At 29.9% G+C, this 20,021-nt stretch overlaps 2 protein-coding genes across 2 annotated transcripts; one reads left to right on the forward strand and one right to left on the reverse strand.

Annotated features, from left to right (window-relative positions):
* Positions 1-4,063: 4,063 nt before the first annotated feature.
* Positions 4,064-4,903, reverse strand: LOC114164175 (protein GLUTAMINE DUMPER 2-like). The gene has a single exon (XM_028048737.1). It carries the CDS (start codon positions 4,782-4,784, stop codon positions 4,311-4,313), a length of 474 nt encoding a protein of 157 aa, XP_027904538.1. The 5' UTR covers positions 4,785-4,903; the 3' UTR covers positions 4,064-4,310.
* A 6,308-nt stretch (positions 4,904-11,211) lies between these two features.
* LOC114196015 (uncharacterized protein At1g32220, chloroplastic) lies at positions 11,212-18,986 on the forward strand. Its single transcript, XM_028086502.1, has 10 exons — positions 11,212-11,507; positions 11,866-11,983; positions 12,075-12,163; positions 12,493-12,548; positions 12,662-12,717; positions 13,304-13,397; positions 16,273-16,352; positions 17,822-17,864; positions 18,090-18,181; positions 18,616-18,986. Exons 1-10 carry the CDS (start codon positions 11,452-11,454, stop codon positions 18,793-18,795), a joined length of 864 nt encoding a protein of 287 aa, XP_027942303.1. The 5' UTR covers positions 11,212-11,451; the 3' UTR covers positions 18,796-18,986.
* The last annotated feature ends 1,035 nt before the right edge of the window (positions 18,987-20,021 follow it).

A 20,021-nucleotide genomic window follows, 5' to 3' on the forward strand; every position in this document is an offset into this window, starting at 1 on the left:
TATCTCCCTCTTGTAATATCACAAATATAATACATATAAAAAATAATATTTATAAACAAATCAAACCTATTAAAAGTTAATTTCAAAATATAAAAGATAGTCAATTTTAAGATAAAAATAAATGCATAACCTCTCACTCGAATATGATATATAAAATGATTAGAACAAAATATTAGGATCTTAAAAATATTTATGATTTAATTTAATTTTACAAAACCGATTTATAAATTAAAATTTATATTCATATATAAAAATTTTGTAAATCCATTTTATCCGAAGTCGAGATAGATCTAAAACAAATTTTGAACAATTTGAATAGTAAAGTGTTTGAATACTTCACGTCACCTTTATAAGTAGACAATGTCCAGAAGATAAGAGAAAAGAAATTACATGTTTGACGTTGTTTTTTTGTGTGGATAAGTAATGAAGTAGTTGAACTTCTAACTAGACTCCAAGTTTGGACTAAAGATGATGGTGACTCAATGCCATAGGGGCCTCTTTTTGTTTGATCCAGTTTCTCTCAACTTCGCAATCCATATGCATTCATAGTTTGTTTCACTTCCGTATGCAAAGTAAAATAAGAAAGTGAAAAGTTGTGGATATGGCTTCAATTCAATGATGTTACCCCAAGCGTACACTGTCAATAAAAGCTGGAGGGATGCAAATTTTGTGATTGATGTGTTATATTATTCACCCAATCCTATAAAAAGGGAAAATGGAAAGTGAGTTTTTTTTCTCCAAAAGGCTAAAATATCTTTTCACCATAACATATGAATAATGCAGATAATGGTCACTTTCATGGGTAAAAGGAAGAATGAAAGAACAAACAAACACATAAGGGAAATATATCCTATAGTTCAGAAAAGGGGCACTTGATGGAAAAAAAATGTAACAAATGTTCAAACGATAGAGGAATTAAATAATGTTAAAGCACAAAAAGTAGCATCATTAACAATGTTTTTTTTTTATAATTATTTTACAACTTCTTCAAATCAATGTTTGTGAATTCTACGATAACAAGAACAGGAAAAACATATCCAAATCTAAGAAAGTGCAAAATGTTGCTTTGTGATTTTTTATGTTTGGTTGATGTCACTATTAAATGAAGAAACAACAGTATGGGTCTCTTTGTGTGGTGTCTGTGTTTGGCCTGTAGCGGTGGTATAGGTTTCATATCTTACTCTTGTTATTATTGTGTTTTTCTGTAGTTTCTATTGAAAATTTACACGACTCATAAACTTGTTTCATTAATTTCTTAACATTGTGTAACTCCAAAAGGACCTGTATATATATATATATTATGTTTGGGATATTTGATGAATCAGATATTAGATAAAAACGAATTTTAGTTATAGTTTGAGAATTTGATTGCATGGATAAGGATGAAGAAGAGAGAGTATAGAGATAAGTAAAAATAAAAAATATCTGAAAAGATTTTCATGATTTGGTTTATAATAAATGGAGAATGGACCCACAAGTGACATGGTGATGTTGAAGAGGATTTTGTAAAGAAGCAGCATGGTGACATAATTGGTCTGGTGTGGGATCTGCAAACTTCATGTATTAAAGTTTCATGGAGGTGATGATGTGTTGCTTTGAATTTGATGTGCATAAAAGAAACCTGAATATCTTCTATCATCCAAATAGTATTTCAAGTCATGCTTATGATTTCCAAATTAGATACAGCCTCATGTTTGTTGCTATTTGCTTCTTCTTCATGACGATGTGTAATCGAATCCAAATTTTGTATTAGTTTTTTTTGTTGTTATTTTCTGTTAGGTATTAAAAATATATTATATTGGTATTTTAATTTTTTTAATATATTTTAAAATATTTAAATTAATGATAATCAGTATACTGTGAAAACACAATAAAGAAACAACACAAAAAAATTAGAATGAAAAAACGATTTTCGAAAAAAAAAAAAACTTTCCATTTATTTATTAGGAGGCAGTTTCTTCAATACATGAAGAAATGCATGGTGATGCACCAAGGATATATGCCGTAATGACAAAATGGCCTGTATCATCTAATTGGCCCATTCGTCAAACTGTTTTTCTAATTAAAATTAAAATATTTTTATCTATATTATATTACTTAATATATATTTATATATATATATATATATATATATATATATATATATATTATAATTTAAATTATTAATACTTATAAATTAATTTTTTTATTATTTATTATAATAAAGTAACTTATTATATAAAAATAATATATATTTAGTTTATTCAATTATATATGTTATTAATTAATTAAAAATATTTACCTAATTAAATTTATTTTTAATATATATAGAAAAAAAAATTAAAATATAAGATTAGAAAACAATTAAAAAAAATTCCCACAAACTTGTCCAGTTCCATAAAACGAGCGAGTTAAAAATTTTAACTTATTTTACTAATACACATCGATCTGTCTGATCTGATCCCATTTTCAATAGATTAATTTATTTCATAACCCTATACCAATAAACAGTGTTTTATTCACCCAAGTACACTCTAATATACAAGATTAAACTATAGATGCCATTTAGAGAGAAAGTATATACATGTAAAGCATTTCTATAGAAATGGGCCAAGCCCATATGAATAGTATATCTAGGCACTTTTTTCTTGCACCTCTCCATAAATTCAACTTAAAATTTTATAAATTTTTATTTTATGAATTGTATAATACATAATTTTTTTTCAAATGATATGTTTTGAAATAAAAAATAAAAAATAAAAAATAAATTTTAGAATATATAAATTAAAATATAAATGTAATCTAAAATATAATTCTTATATTTTGGATAACATATTTTAAAATATAAAATAAAATATACATAATTCAAAATACAAAATAGAAAAAAAATTAACCATATATCTAAGAAGTGCTAACAAGAATGTAATGGAGATGTGACCTAATATTAATACGAAAAAATTAAGGAAAAAGAAAGTATAAAGTATTTAAATAAAATTCAAGGAAAGACTAAACACATGATAGAAGTACCGGAAAAAAGGGGCATACTGCATTGTACGAATCAAATTTATAGAGGGGGTGAGAAAATCTAAATTTGAAGATATTATTTAAATTTAAATATGTAATATTTGTTTTGGAAATCCAATTTTTTATTAGAAGGCTAAGATGCAAATTAAACAGAGTTTTGATGAGTCAAATCCTAAAGGGAGAAATGAGGGTTATGAAGTTTCATTAGAAAAATTGTAATGTATGAAGATGCTTCATGGATAACAAAAATGTTATGTGAAATGGATTTTCATTTGATTTTTTTAAAACATTTCCTCCCTTTAAAAACATTACATCATTTTAGATTAAAGTAAAAACAACTTTAACATTTTATGGTAATTATAAAGAATCTGTTGAAAAAAAAATGTACATGTGGCGAGAATTTTAAACCTTACATTGATAGTAGGTAGAGAATCTTTATTTTTTTAACAATGGTTATATAAAGAAGTGTAACTGTATGTTCCCAATAATTTCTCTATTTTCTTGTACTAGTTTGAATCCCAATTAGTTAGTTGCACATTAGTTTAGATATAGGCTTAGGAATTATTAGTGGTATTTGTTAATTATATTATTTATTGGTATTTTCACACTACACTTTTTTTACAATCATTTAATATTATATTTCATTACTATTCCCTCTTTCTTTCTTTTAAAAATATAAAAATTAATTTTTGTTAAAACTATTTTAACCTTCTAAAAATTATCAAATGGTGGCAAAGAATTTTTTTCAAAAAGGAAATATAAAAAATATAAATTAATTATATTCATTCAGGAGTTCTCTCATTTTCATGGTTTTGGTTCCCATTTCTCATGTTTCTAACTTTATGTGACCCTTTCCCATTTTCATGGTTCCCATTTCTCTGGTTTTCATGCTCGAATAGAGAAAAGCGTGAGAAAATATTATAATTTTTTAAGAGAATAGTGATTTTCTATAAAAGTAAATTTTAATTTGGTTTGAAAGGTGGATCAAAACATATTTTTCTCATAGTTTTGCATTTGGGGATTTGAATTTTGACCAAAGCCAGTAAAAATTTGCTATATATTTAAAGGTAAAAATCTGCATAAATAAACGTAGTAGCAGTGACATGCAAGGCTCTGCAAAATCTGGTTACCCCTGGATTTATATACAATCCCCTCAACTCTAATTCACCTCGCTTAATTAGATTTACAGTTTCCGAACAAAAATAGAATACAAGAAGATCGAGAAACAAGAAAAAGGAAAAAAAAGAAAAGAAGAAAAAAGAGAGTGAATGACGAGAAACATAGTATGATGTTCCAATGATATGTTATTACGGTGTCTGGGTCTGTTGTTGTTGTTGTAGCGTTTGTTGAGGTTGTTGAAGATGGGTTTCCACTTCTTTCTGTGATTTCTGAGAAGTGACGTGGTGTTGGAGGCTTTGCTCAAAATGGTTGGGGAGTGGACGAGAAACAGAGGAGGCTTTGGGGGTGGCCAAGAATGTGGGTTTCTCATCTCCAGCCATAATGACCAGAATCTTCTCCTCGTACACCGTAACAGATTCCTTGTTCTCAGAATCACCCAGTTTCTCCACGTTCCTTTCACCGTTTTCTTCGTTCTGCAACGCGCCAGAAATCTTCCAGTAGGAGCAAGCCAAGATCAAGAGAGCGAAGGCTATGAGACCAAGCATGGCGGCGAGTCCTCCGAACAAGTAGGGAACGGGAGAGTGCCACGTGGGATGCGGAGGAGACGCGGCGCCTGTCGGTGCGGTTGAAGTTGAGGTTGTCGTGCTGGGTATGCTCCTCATTTTGGTTAAACTTAGTTAAAGTTTGTTGTGTGTTGCGTAGAGATAAAGAAGGTTAGAAGGTTAGGTTGTAAGAGAAGATTGGGGTGTGAGTGGTATTTATAAAGAGAAAGTAAAGTGGTTCTGCTTTGGGTCACGGACTTCACCCTGTTTTGTTGGTGCAAGATAGATATAATAACTTGCAGGGCAAGGGTGGTACTGTTTTAGGGTACCCTTAAGACTTGCACCACCATTTTTTTAGTGTTATTTAACTCTTTATACCATTTTTTAGTCATTATTACTGATTATTATCTCTGCACAGAGGAAGAGCATGATGCATTACAAGAGATGTTTAGTTTGTGCTTGATGGTGATAGATACGATGCATGATGTCATATGGAGAGAACAATTTGGATTTTAAAAAGAAATAATTAGATATATTGCTTTTGAAGATTCTTAGTTAGTATTTTATTTAATATCCTCCTCCACTAGAACACAAATGATTATGTAACATTTTGAAGTTTTAGGAAAGATATTAGAATGAAAAAGAAAAGTGTTATCCAATGTAATTAAGGCAACAGTGAAAGCGCACTATGCGGTGTATGATTAGACCTTAGTACAATGAAAGTAGCCAGCATGATGAAGGAGGGATAAAAGAGAATAAACAATGTGGGCAAAGTGGAAACAAAGCTGCTGCGGTTTTCCTTTAGTATCATCATTTGCATTTTTGATTTGATATTTTGTGCGAAGAAATTAGGGTTTTTGTCACTGTTGATTATTCACTCTTGTTTCGGTGTAACTATGAAATTTAGGACTATAGGTGCAAGTGGTTGTCGTTTCCTTGCAGATTTCAATTGAGACAGATGCACCAGAATATATCAATGGCACAGTTGAAAATGATGTGTTTTATATGCACCTTACATAGTTTCTTCTGGCTACTTATAAAGAAATAAAGATAAATATTTTTTTTTCACTTTTTTTTTTTTTTTTAAGGAATATGCTCCCCTTGTTCTGATTTTAAACGAAGTCAAACATGGGTGATTCGTTGCATTCAAATATTTGAAGTAGGTCAAAAGGTTTCCTTTGGAGGGTTCTCAGTCTTCACTCGTGATATTCAGTTGGTGATTAGTTGTTGAAGTTACCCACAATATCTTCCCATGCTCTCCATGAAAGGAGCGACGAGTTTGAAGTAATTAAATAAAATCAAATAATTTTAGTTTTAATTTTTTTTTTCTCTTAAACCCACTCATTTTCATTCTCTCTTATCTATTCTCTAATCTAAACACAAGATTACATCCATAAAAAAGGAAAAAGGTAAAATACTTTTCAACACTATTAGATCCTACGTCATTCTCAATCCAACAAAGTCTTCCCTTGTTTTGGATTTCTTAAATGGATTCCATCATTGGATATCACCCAATCTACATTTTATAGTTTGCATAAGTGACACATATCCAATTTTAAAATTTTATTAAACTGCTCTCACGAAAAACTTCAAATCTAGCACACTATAATATTTTTATTAATATAATGTCTTATGAGGATATGTGATAGATATTATGAAGATGACCACGGATATTTAACTTTTTGGGCTTCTAACAACTATTGTATAAGAAAAGTGCAATGAATAATATTAGTGGGAATATTTTCGGGTGCTGCATTCGTAATTGCAATCATGGGATAGAGATAACACGGTAGTGCTGCCATGCACCCAGATTTCATATTTTTCAGTATCTCTTGTCTGTCTCTGCATTTTTTTTACTAGCCATGATCGATAAAAACATCACCGGACAAAAACATCGAATAATTGAGGTTGTTTCTTTAGATCATGTGGGGACAAAAACTACTATACAATCACTAAAGTAGTTGCTATTTAGTAAATCTGTTGTCGGCTTATAAGCTCATAGTAAATTAAAAGTGTTTAATATTAAGCCTGCTCAATAGTTTTGATTTGTATAAAAGTGCAAAACTTTCACCTTCTTTTGACTCATGATTTTGGACATATGTAATTAGTAAGGGTTTTGAAATTAGCATATTCTTATTGTGGTGCGCCACTATTGGCACCAAAACTTGTTTGTGTTTGGCTCTACTTGAGCCCCTGGGAGTGATATTATGCAATTCTTATTATTATTGGTATGGAAGGTTTAGTGAAGATGTTGTTGTGAGTGAGGAAGTGGAAGTTGGTGATGTGAAATGGTTGGCTGGGATATCCCTGTCAACAAGCTAATTGCCCATGTATACGACTTCAACACTTTCATCACCCTCCAACAACGAATGTACGGATTCAAAGGACCATCGCATCACTTCATTGTCCTTATTTGCTTCCAACACAACTTCATAGGTATTACGGTCAAGCACACTGAGGTATCATAAATTTTAGAACATCGATTCCGTAATAGTTTTATTTTGGTTAAATATTTTTTTTTCTTTAATCGAAAATTGAAATTAGTTTTTTTTTTCGAAATTTTCGTTTAATTTAGTTCTTAAATTTTTAGTTACAGTAGATTTAGTCCTTTTAATTCAATTTTATTAAGTTTATTTGAAGTTTCATATGTATTTAATGATAGTATTTTATTTAATATTAAAGTGAAAATGTGTCAAACGATATAAATAACTCAAATATTATAATGAAATGTGTTTGAAACGTCAACTAAATTTAACAAAATTTGGTTAAAAGTATTAGATCCACATATTTTTAAAGATGATGGACTAAATTGGTCTAAAATTTTGAAGAGAGACTAATTCTAATTTTCAGTGAAAGTTAAAGAACCAAAAACATATTTTATCCTTTTATTTTTAAAATGTATTTTGATAGGTGAAAAAAAAAATATTAAAACCGTCTTGCATCTCATCTTAGATCTCAACTTCTAAATAATTAGATACTCATGGATATCTGGTCATAACAATTCCCAAACCATATAAAATGAATTAACACTAGTTTCAATAAAACATATTAAAACAATAAATATATTAGTCTTTTATTTTTATATAGTATTTAAATTTTTTATTTTAATCGACGTAAAACTTATACTCATATTTCCAAACACAGTTATTTCTTAAAATTATCTTATTTTCATTTGAAAAAAAAAACAGCTCAGAAAGCATTTTCAATATTACACAACCCTTTTTCGAAATACACGAGACAGAAGAAACACATAAGTGTGACAAAAAGAGGAATGGTGAGACAACTAATGACAAGTAAAGATGCTAGCGGATCCAAACATGTCCTACACTTACATTTTATTTTATACAAGAATCTAGGTAGATGCGAAGTAGAAAGGAAGTTTCAATTAGCACAAATTATTCGGTTCTTCCCTAAGGATGTGTTCCTTTGTAATGATGGATATGGGAGAGAGTGTGAAGATGGATTTGTGTAGATTTGTGTGGATGAATATTTGTGTTTTTTTGAGTGAATTTAGAGGGTTAAGTGAGTGGATTTGGAGATAATTTTTATGAAAGTTAGTGAAATATTTAATTGATGTGATAAATTAAAAAAAATAATAAATAAAATTTGAAATTTACTAAAATACCCTTCATAATAAAAAATTAATAAAATTACAATTGAATAAATTAAAAAAATTAAAATTTAAAAATATTTTAATTATATTTTTATATATTAATTATATATATATATAAATTAATAATAATAACTACATATATTATTAATTTTTAACAATATTACAAATATTATTAATTATTGTATACTTTTATTAATTAATAATAATCATTATATATATATATATATATATTATTAATTATTATATATTAATATATTAAATATTATATTTTAAATAATGTTTTATTTATTAATAATTATTATATATTATTAATTAAATATATATATATATATATATACAAATATATATTATTTATTATTATAATTTATTATATATATAAAATAAATTATAATAATAAATAATATATATATATATATATATATATATATATATATATTTATAACAATTAATAAAATAATAATAATAAATAAATAATTGAAATTATTAATAATTACTAATATATATAATAAAATATTAATTGTAAATAAATTATAGTAATAGTATAATGTAATTAATAATTATATTAATAGATTTTTTTGTATAAAATTTAAAGAGGGTATATTGGTAAAATGACTTTTCATCTTTTTAAATCTTTGCAAAAATAAAGGAATGAATTTTTAGAGATTAACCGCAAATCGTTACTCGCTTATCCTTTCAAATCATACAATGAGAACATGAGATTTTTCGAAATCCGTCTTCACAAATCCTTATCTACGGTATCATCTATGCAAACGAACAAGGCCTAAGTGATTATTGTTAATCAGTTTCCCATTAACAGAAGAAAAAAAAAAAAAAACATCTTTTCAGAAGACTTGAAGCATATGTGCTACACACAACTTGCTTTTATTTTATTTTTACATTAATGTACTTAATTAGCTTATATATTTCTCTATATTCCTTTTCGGGTAGAATATCCTAAAAAACAATTCTCTCTTTAATTTATAAAACAAATCCCATTGTGAGTGCTTTTGCTTTTCATATATTTATTTTCCTCTTCTCTATTTCATAGAATTCCTTACAATTTACTAACAATTCCAAACTTGCTGATTTTATATGTCACTTTCATAAAATTCTTTCCGGGATGAATAATTTTCTACTTCTTATTTCTAAAGAACAATTTGTTTGTAGTTTTCTCTCAACTCTTGATAAATTAGTTTTGACTTAGGAAAAATCAAGTTGATTTAAGTTCAGATCAGGTCGAGTTGATTTGAGAAAAATCAATTTGAATCGGTTCAAACCTAAATTCAGTCAAATTAACTTAGATCTAAGTCAAGTTAATTTTGCATGAACCTATGTCAATTCGAAATGATCTAGATTAAGGTTAAAATATGATTATTTGAGTTGAAGTTGATTTAAATATCCTTACAAATTAACATTCATTAAATTTGAATCGCCTTATCCAAATAAATCATTTAAAAAAATATTTTTAATTTAAATCAACTCAAATTTTAATGTTTTGAAAATCATGATTTTTTTTATGCAAATCCAAAATAAAAAATGTAACATAAGTAGTTCTTCCGATTCTACTGGAATTTACGAAGAACAACGATATAAAAAAATAGTAACAATTATTATAAAAGAAACATATTTTTAATGTGAAAAAGTTTTCTTAATACACCTCACCCAATCAAACTTTACTAAAATCATATATAGATGTAATAAAGAAGAAGATAAAATGCAAACAAAACCTACTTAACTATAACTCTTCAAATTTAAATAATAAAAAAGATAAATCTAAAATAGACCTTGTGGAACTAATTTCTTCATACCGCATACTTTTGATAAAATATTCCAACAATTAAAATAATGAACAATATAATATGAACCCAATATCAATTTTTCAGTCCGATCTATTGGTTTATCGGTAAAAGAAACACGAATCATAATTTGACTCAAACTATATAGTAACTATGTGAACCAATTTTTTTTTCTTTCTCTCTTATTTTTCTCTCCAAAAATCTGTCAGAACTAACACACTTGTACTTGTTTAAAAAGAAAATATTTCAATACTCAAATATAATCACAAACCCACAACTTTAATATTCTTTATGCTAATAAAACAGACTTTATTGTTTTTTATTTGATAATTGATTTCATATATTCTATTTACCTTGGCTGGTTGGTGCCATTTATATTGCAAGCAGAACATTTTTTTTGTTGGTATCATGCAATGTCTACTTTAAAGCGTATATTTTTATTTTTATTACATCAAATTATATTCTTACACATTCCCTAAAAGCTTCACCACTGAGTTGAAATTCTCTCTAACTTTGAATTTTTTAATTTCTGAGGATAACTTTAATTGTAGTGATTCATCAATATGCGGATAAGGATAAACCATCAAATGTGTTATATGTATTTTAAACATGTACTCAATCATTGTTATGCTCTTAATCAAACATTAACAACAAGTCCAATTAATTAGAAAAAGGTCATTATCACTGTGGCCGTTGTAAAAGAAATTCTCCACATTAACCACACAAAAGAAGAAAGGGAAAATTCACAGATGAAATTGGCATCTAGTTCTACAATCACTCTATCAATACCTAACCCAATTGAAAGTGGGAAGTTGATAAAAAATTATAAATATTTTCAAATATTCTACGGATAGTTTAACTTTGTAGGCATACACAATAACGAGAAAAAAAATAGTAAAAAGGTTCACAAATATTTAAAATTTCATATATATATATATATATTTATGTTATTAATCTATAAAAATACACTTTGATGTCACGGCAGGTATTTTTAACGAAATATTTTAAAAAAATGTATTTTCCTTTGAATTGTGGTTGAGTTTTAGACGGTAAATGGGGGTGGTAATAGCAAGGCCCTGGGTCCTGTGTCCTGGGCCGAGGACCAAGTGCTGAATTTAAGTCACGTGTGGGTCGTAGAAAAAAAAAGTAAGCCGTGTGAGGAAGTTGAGGTGGGAATAGAGCCACACAGGGCGAAGAGGTGTCAGCAGGAAGAGGCGCCACGTGTATGCTGTTGCTTCTCGCCCTCAGCACTTTCCAGTTAGTTTAGTAGAGACTTGTCTCTCATGAACCTTCTCTCGCCGTTCCTAATTCTCCTACAAGCTTCCTTTCCTAAAGAACATTCGAAACCGAAAACTCAATTCAATTCAAGTATCATCAAATGAGGACATTGCTTTCGCGCTTGATCCATTCCACGCCTTCCATTTCCAGGCTCAAGTATGCTTTCTATTCTTTCCAATCGTTATGTTCAGTAGTCGTGTCGTTTTTTTTTGTATACTGAATTCGATTATCTGATTCTTCTTGATATTTTCTATTCTATATTCGTATAATTTTTAAGTTTCTGTAATTGCCTGATTGAAATGAAATTGAGCTCTACGAAATTAGCAATGCTGTTATGCCGTGGAGGATAGCCGCTACAATTTAAGTGCGTCATGAGTTTAATTTTTCTGTATGGAATTCACTGTGTTAGGTTTCGGTACAAATGTGATTTGAATTTTATGTTGATTGTCTTCGTCATTTGTAAATTACTGATTAAGCCATTTCACCGTGTTTTCCTTTTCTTCTTACATTGCAGTACAACGGCAGTGTCGGTCAGCGGAAGAAATCTCTGCACAGATTCTAATAAAGTTGATGAGCCATTCAAAGTTGAAGAAGCAGAGACTGTAAATGTGCCCCCACCCCCAACAGAAAAGGTATTCTGCCACGATAACTGTATGTGAAACATTTATTTTTCTACCATTATCTGGCTTCCTAACTTAAAACTTGCGTTCGGTTTTATTGAAGTTGCTTGTGTTGGGAGGCAATGGATTTGTCGGATCACACATTTGTAGAGAAGCCTTAGATCGTGGCTTATCTGTTGCTAGTCTTAGCAGGTTTGATGCTTTTTCTCATTGGACGAAACTTGGATGTAGTTATGTAGGTGTTTTAGGTACTGTTCTTCAATCAGAATTGAAATTTCATCTCGTTAATCTATTATAATGTTTGCATTAGAGGAATGAATTATTGAGGTGCAACATAAATTTTGATTGCAGAACAACGGCAAAAACATTTATAGAACCACATCTATGTTTTCTATTTTTTTTTCATATTTGTATTATTACCAATCTGTCATTCTTTCTGTATTGTCACTCTTAATTGTCATCTGCTTGTCATATTTATTATTAATTCCGCATTACCAATAACTCCATGTCTTACTTTCCAGGTCTGGTAGGTCATCCCTACATGATTCCTGGGCTGGCAATGTTACTTGGTATAAAGGTCTGGTTTTTTGTTTTTTTTTTTCCTTTTTGTTTTTAGCATTTCCTTGTAAACAAAATCTTAGTGGGACACTATAATAGTCTAACGTGTCTATATTGTCTTCTAATGATTAGGGAATATCCTTTCAACTGATTCATTGAAAGACGCTCTAAATGGGGTCACTGCTGTTGTAAGTTCCCCTTGTTTTGTTATAATGCATATTAAAAATTTAGTTGCGAGTCCTTTCCCCTTTAGTTTATTATAATTCCTGGTAAAAATATTTTTCAACTTAGAGGAAGCCCAAAAGCCTAGTTTGTTTTATTTATTTATTTTTTTGTTTCTTGTGCTATTACAAGATGTTGCATTACATTTTGAACAATTTGTATACTGACATGTTTTGATCAGTTTGTTGTGACTAAATATCTCACTTTTATGTCCCTTCTTGGGATAAGCTAGGTAAAGTGGTTGGTGCGTAGGCTCTATCAATTTTAGATAATTTTGATGGTAATGATTGTACAATTTGGTTGCAAATTGTGGTTCTAACAGATTGTTAGAAAAAAACAGAAGTGAGTGTTTGTGATTGATTACAAGATAATTTGGGTCGAGAGAATTATAGTAACCATCCTGCATGCATGGCACTAACTGGCCTAATGTGTCTAAATTTTGTTGGTTAGGATACAGAATTATTTTTGTTGGTTAGGATACAGAATTATGCGTGAATATATGTTCCTCTTTGATGATTGGCCTATTGTGCTAACTTGTGTTTCTTTTGTAAGATTTCGTGTGTTGGTGGTTTTGGCTCCAACTCATACATGTACAAAATTAATGGGACTGCTAACATCAATGCAATTAGAGCAGCTTCAGATCAAGGTAATTGAGGAATTCAAACATCTATTCTTAATAATTGCTTGTTCAATTCTTACCATCTCTTATGAAATGACAATCTACCTCAAGTGTTTGGTCGTCTCCTTAAAGACAGATTAGATGCAAAGTGTAATGTTACTTGATTGTCACATACAAGCCATAAGGAATTTTCTTCAAATTTAAACTCTTTGATAGTTGCTTCAGTGATATGAGTTCACAAATAACCAATGTCATTGTCCTGCATTCTATTTCTGCTCATGATCTTGGCTCAACAATTTGTTTCATAATTTTACATGATATTAAGTTACATCCAACATGAACATAGTTTCTTGAAGTGGAGGGTCTATCGCTTGGTGACCCTACCCAAAACGTTAGAATGTCTAATAATTTGAGTATTTCCCTAATCTTCACAATTTCCAGGAGAATTCTTAACATACTTTAGGAGTTGTATGACTGCATCCTGATGTTCTTAACAAAGGGAGTTTAAAAATTGACTTACCACTCTCACTACCAATGCCATGTCTGAATGAGTCATTATGAGGTAATTTAACTCACCAACTAACTATTTGTATATCACTGGGTCAAAATATGGCTCTCTTTGGTCGGGTATAAGTTTGACACTAGAACCCATTGGTGTTTATTAACATTTAACATCCCTGTTTATTCTAGAATGTCCATGGCATATTTTCTCTAACACATGACTAAATCATGTTGGGATCGTACAACTTTTATACCCAGAAATTACCTCAAAGTGTGCAAAATCTTTTGTCAGAAACCGTTAAGCAAGATATTGTTTTCATTGGACAATACCCACTTATCACCAGCTATGATAACAATGTTGTACACATAAACAACCAGATAGATAGATACATAGTTAGGGAGAATGATGATAAGTGATTTCTCGAGGCCATACAGGGACCTTCAAAGATGAAATACCATATCAAATGACTCCTCCTATGCAACAATTCCAGGAAGTTGTTCCATCTGTACTTCTTCATCAAAATCAGTGTAGAAAGACATTCTTGATGTCAAATTGAAATAGGGTCCAGTGATGGTGGTCACAATGGAGAAGAGAACTTGGATAAATATCATTTTGGCAATATGAGAAAGTGATTATAATATTATCATAGATTTGTGTGTATTCTTTGGCAACCATACAAATTTTATAGTGACCAATTTTACCATTAGGTCCTATTTCAAGAGTATTCGACATTGAAACAACACCCAATAATTGATTAGTTAGTTGGAAGAGGAACCACTTCCATGTACCACTACTTTGAAGGATACACATCTCATCAATCATTGCACAATCATTGCTTTGGCCACTCTAGATGAGATAAAACTTCACCTAGAGACTAAGGAACTCTAACTAAATACAGCAAGGACAAATAAGTATAAAAATGTATGGTGGAAAGTCGATGATAAAGTTAGTATAGTGAGGAGAATGGTAATTTGTTGCATTGAAGTCAATGTCAATTACCCATGTGTGACATCAAGGCAATGTTAATAGTTGACTAATGAGGCTAATCAGATGGTAATGTAGGAGCAACAGGTGACTTGACAATAGATGTCTAGACAATATTAGGTGAACAAGGGGGGTTTCTAGTGTAGCTTCCAACACGTATTAATGGTATGTCCAATGTGGTGACAACGTTCACATTTTAGACGAAGTTTAAAATTACTTGTGCATAAACATCCAAAACTGCTACTCTATGATACAAAACTAGTACTCTTTTGCCAACTATGTCATATTAATTAAAATTGATTTTAAATGTTAAAGCTAGTTTTTAAAGCCAAAACCAATTATTAGCTTAAGATGTATAACCATTTTTTAGTTATAACTGGTCATGTAACCAGTTTTTTCAGTTCTATAAAACCAAAATCAATTATGGAAACAAGTTATGGGTTGGTTATAATATTCACTTCTCATGTATGGTAAATATTTTTAACCAACTGATTATATATCTGATTTTAGTTATTCACTTCTCATTTTTAGGATATATATCTGATTATATAATCAGTTTTAGTTACAACTGGTTATATAATCAGTTTTGCACAAATTAAAACTACTTCTACCAAACCAAAATCAGTCATGGAAAATCATTTATGGTTTTGTTATAATAATATTCGCTTGTCGTGTATTGTTAATTTTTAAGATTTTAACCAACAGGTTATTATAAAACTGTTTAATCGGGGTTAAAGTGAGTTCTTTTAAACCAATTATTATGATAGCCCCTACACAGAAATAGGATATGTTAGACACTGTTGTTCCATTTGGATAGCATATGTTTGATGCATAACAATTATAAGCTCTTAGTGAAGAGTCTAGCCTTTGTTGTCATGTGTTTGAGCTTTCTGTTATAATTTATGTCTATCTTGCAAAAAAGTAGGGCATATGGACAAACTTTTCTTCTACTATTTATAGGAGAGAAAAAACAAAATGAGTTTGTCCATAAGCTAAAATTAGCTTATACATAAATTAATTTGTAGATATTCTTGTATAGCTTCTCTAATTATTATTTTTAACTTGAACATAAATTAGTTTTAACTTACCAAAAAACTCATTCGGTTATTTTGTCTCTGTACACATTTTCTTTGACAATTTGTTTATACATTTGTTTGTTGTGAAACATGGAATGAGCCAAATGATAGAAATTGGTTGGTATTTAGTTTAATTAATTCAAACCTCATTTAAATTATTAGGTGATATTTAGCAACATTCATTAGAAACTCTTTGCTATTTTCAAGTTTACTAGATTTAGAATAAAAAGAAAACTGAAATTGGTTTTGTATTTTTGTTGTTTGACGAAGTATTGGTTATATTTCCTTTTGTGTAGTTATCTACCCGTTACTGGTTGATGATTTGTTCTTGGTCCTACAGGTGTTAAAAGATTTGTCTATATCTCTGCTGCTGACTTTGGTGTAGTAAATTACTTACTGCAGGGGTATTATCAAGGAAAGGTAATATGTCCTACTCTTTATCGTGAGGATGTTTTCAGGAAAGAATTATTAGTTGATGAATATTTCTAGGAAACATGTGATGGAGAAATATGCAAATATTTACATTCCATGGGTGCATTAACACTTGCTTCACAGTTTTGAGTTGTTAGTTTTTTGAAATTTACAGTTTAGGACAATCACCTAGAACATGATTTAGTAGATTTAATATTGTGATTCAAAAGTTTGGTATAATTTGGAGCAAAGCTGAGTGCTTTGTTTTCTATCATCGCTCACCTACTGATTGCATTTATCTAGTTCTTTGTGCTAATGACATTGCCATTATAGTAATGATCAACCAGGTAGCATGAAGGTGAAGCAAAATCTTTTCAAGCGTTTTTAAACAAAAGATCTTGGTAAACTAAAATATTTCGTGGGTGACTGGGTGGGCTCTCACTCTCCCATTGATAGAAGGTCCACCTCCAGTTTATGTATATTTGTTAGATATAACTAGAGGCAAAATGTTATAGTCAGTTCCAACGCAAAGGCAAAGTATCGAGCTATGGTTGTTGTCAGTCTGGAGCTTGCATTAATCAAACAGTTCCTTCAGGATTGAAAGTTTGAGGAGGTTGCATAGTTATCACTCATGTGATAATCATACCACTATGCATATTGCCTCAAATCCAGTATTCCATGAAAATGATGAAATATATTGATGTTGATTGTCACTTTTTAGAGAACAAATGTCGGGGAACTATATGCCAGTTTTGTCAATTCCCATAATCATCTAGCTTGGTGCATATGATCTATATCCTTTAATCTAAGGGGAGTGTTAAAATCTTCTACATATATTAGAATCTTATATTTATAGTGATTAATGATATAGGACCAATTAGATTGATTCTATATTTATGTTATTAACTTAAAATATGGTAACTGAGTATTATTTAATTTTGTTCTATTATCTTTAAATTGAATAGCTCCAACGTGGTTTAAACACAGAATTCAGCACGTGCCTTCTTAGTTTCTTTATTCTAAACATATATAATTCTTGCCACCATAAATGTACTATCTAAAAACTACCTTACCTTCCTAAATATGATTCCCCCTTTTTGCTCCCCTCTAATAGACTTATTATGTCCTTTGTGCATCCTCCTAATTCTGGAAGATTCACCTCCTGATGGTTTTACTGATTAATCTCCTGCAATACCCTTCTCTTTTTTTTTTCTTCAAGTGAGCAAGCCACTGACGTTGTCTTTCCTCAATCTGAGTGAGCTTGGATCTTCAGTGTTGGTCCAAGTCATCGTATGTAATAGATCATGTGAAGAGATACGTAATGATTTAAATAGTTGGCTAGTTCTAGTCGTCTATTTGTGATATTCTGAATTCTATTTGTGCTGCCATCTTTATCATGTATACAGTAAAGAAAAAAATGGTAAATTTGATGCTGAAACGTTTTCGAATTTTAATATAGTGTCTCTTAACTTATGCAGAAAGCTGCTGAAACAGAGCTCCTGAGCAAATTTCCATATGGAGGTATATATTTTCTTAAGATAGTATTAAAGACATTTATAGTTTATTCTAGTTTGTTGGACCTCATACACCTGCTATTGTTCATTCTCGCAGTTTTGTATTCTTTTTTAACAAATTATTGCAGATATTTCAAAGAAAGTATAAATCGTTACTCATGATGAGTCATGACTCTTGTTATTAGGGAGTATTATGCTCGTACATGATTGCCCTATTACATGCTTTTTTCAGGAGTAATTCTAAGGCCAGGATTTATTTACGGTACTCGAAGTGTTGGGAGTATGAAGTTACCCCTTGGTGTAATTGGATCTCCATTGGAGACGGTAAGTGCACGTGCTTCTCTAATACGGCAGATATTACTTCGCTCCTTCGATGATGATTTGACATTAATTTTAGAGTAAATTATAATAATCACTTTTTAAGGTTTGTGAAATTGTACAAACAATTCTCTACTTTTTCTATCCCTACATTTACCTTATTTAGTTGGTTAACCCCCTTTTTACATTACACTGATTCTTTTAAGTGTTTGGAATAACATTAGATCACGTACACTACTTTTAAGGGAGGTTGTCGTAAGTGTTAAAAATGTGGGGGCTTTTTGTGTATATGTATGTCTGCAGTGTACATTCATGGCGTAACACTTTTTCCTTTTTTCGGTTTTGATTGAATGTCTAGTCTAATTCCTAAAAACGATTAGTTTCTCCTGAATATTAGCTTAATAAATTTGTTCATATGTATTTTTACTTTAATTTTATAGGTTCTCCAAGTTGCTAAACCATTGAACCAGATCCCACTTATTGGGCCTCTATTGACACCTCCTGTCAATGTTACTGCGGTGGCAAAAGTTGCTGTTAAAGCTGCTACTGATCCTGTTTTCCCACCGGGGATCATAGATGTCTACGGAATACAACGTTACAGTCAGCATAAATCAAACTAAAAATTCTCTTTATCTTGTTCCCTGGGTCAATCTAATATGGAGCGATTTGCTTCTGAATATCTGTTTTCTGAACTGAGAATATTTCTCCATACCATTTCCATGGCAGAATAAAGTCTGAAAGTGCGTGGATGTAGCCGTATATCTATATTTTTAAAATTTTCAACACGCCATAAATCTTTGGTTTATTATAATTAAGCCACTTAGGCAGGTAGGTGGTCCGAATGTTTGATAAGTAGTTGATTAGTTTTGAAGACGACCGAGATGAACTGTGAAAAAAGGCTCCGTCAAATCACGTAATTTTCATAGGAAATAAAATAGTAGATTCTACTTTACGGTAGTCTTAGATGGAAAGAATGAAATTGTAGTCGTAATCATTTGGTCAGATTTTTTTTATTCTGTCACTTGACTAGAAGAAATATATTTGGAACTAGTCCAATCTATTTTTTATTTGTTTTGGGATCAAGCACTTCCTTCCAGTCAAATTTTATGAACAAGGAAACGCGGATCCACTTTTCCAACCAATTTAAAGGAAAGTAAGCCTTTTGGAAGACCGGAATTATGAGCCCTCAATACATATATGGCTGGAGCAAAATTAAGACTTTGGAGAAAATAAAATGAAATCATTGATGATTTATAAGAAAATTAAAGAATAGAACAGTCTTCACCAGACACAAAGAAAATTTAGATGAAAATGAAATAGGGACAGAGTGGTAAAAGAAAAATTCAACACCAATATTTTTTCAAACAATCATCAAATAGTTTGTTTTAATAATAAAATATTATATTAAGATGATAACAACACATATAATAAAATTTTAAAATTAAATAACGATATTCAATTATAAAAATATAAGAGTGCAAATTATGCCTTGTGTGCAATGGTTTGACAGCTGTTGAAGTCTAAAAATATTCATGTATATTTCAATTAAAAGTAATACTCTTAATTTCAATTTTTATATATTACTAAGTTTAGTATTTTTGACATAGTATTAATCGGACAAATAAAAACATTGAAAGATAGACCAAGAAGAAAGAATATTATGTTAATCTTGAAAATATTTCAAATTCTATTAATATTATAATATTGAAGATTTTGATTTTGCCTCTACAAAACATTTAGATTAAAAAAGAGTGTTTATACGATTATATAGAGCTTAAATATTTGAAACTATATATTTCTTTTCAACTTAAACATTGGAAAAAATTATCATCTACAATAAACTTAA

Source organism: Vigna unguiculata, chromosome 9 (assembly GCF_004118075.2).
Source record: "Vigna unguiculata cultivar IT97K-499-35 chromosome 9, ASM411807v1, whole genome shotgun sequence".
Lineage (NCBI taxonomy): Eukaryota > Viridiplantae > Streptophyta > Magnoliopsida > Fabales > Fabaceae > Vigna > Vigna unguiculata.

What these genes read in the sequence shown, in the direction of transcription:
- LOC114196015 (XM_028086502.1), top strand. Translation starts at nt 11,452, where the DNA reads ATGAGGACATTGCTTTCGCGCTTGATCCATTCCACGCCTTCCATTTCC. An exon ending in CCTTCCATTTCCAGGCTCAA is followed by an intron (nt 11,508 to 11,865) that starts GTATGCTTTCTA and finishes CTTACATTGCAG; the next exon opens with TACAACGGCAGTGTCGGTCA. An exon ending in CAATGTTACTTGGTATAAAG is followed by an intron (nt 12,549 to 12,661) that starts GTCTGGTTTTTT and finishes TCTAATGATTAG; the next exon opens with GGAATATCCTTTCAACTGAT.
- LOC114164175 (XM_028048737.1), bottom strand. Translation starts at nt 4,784, where the DNA reads ATGAGGAGCATACCCAGCACGACAACCTCAACTTCAACCGCACCGACA.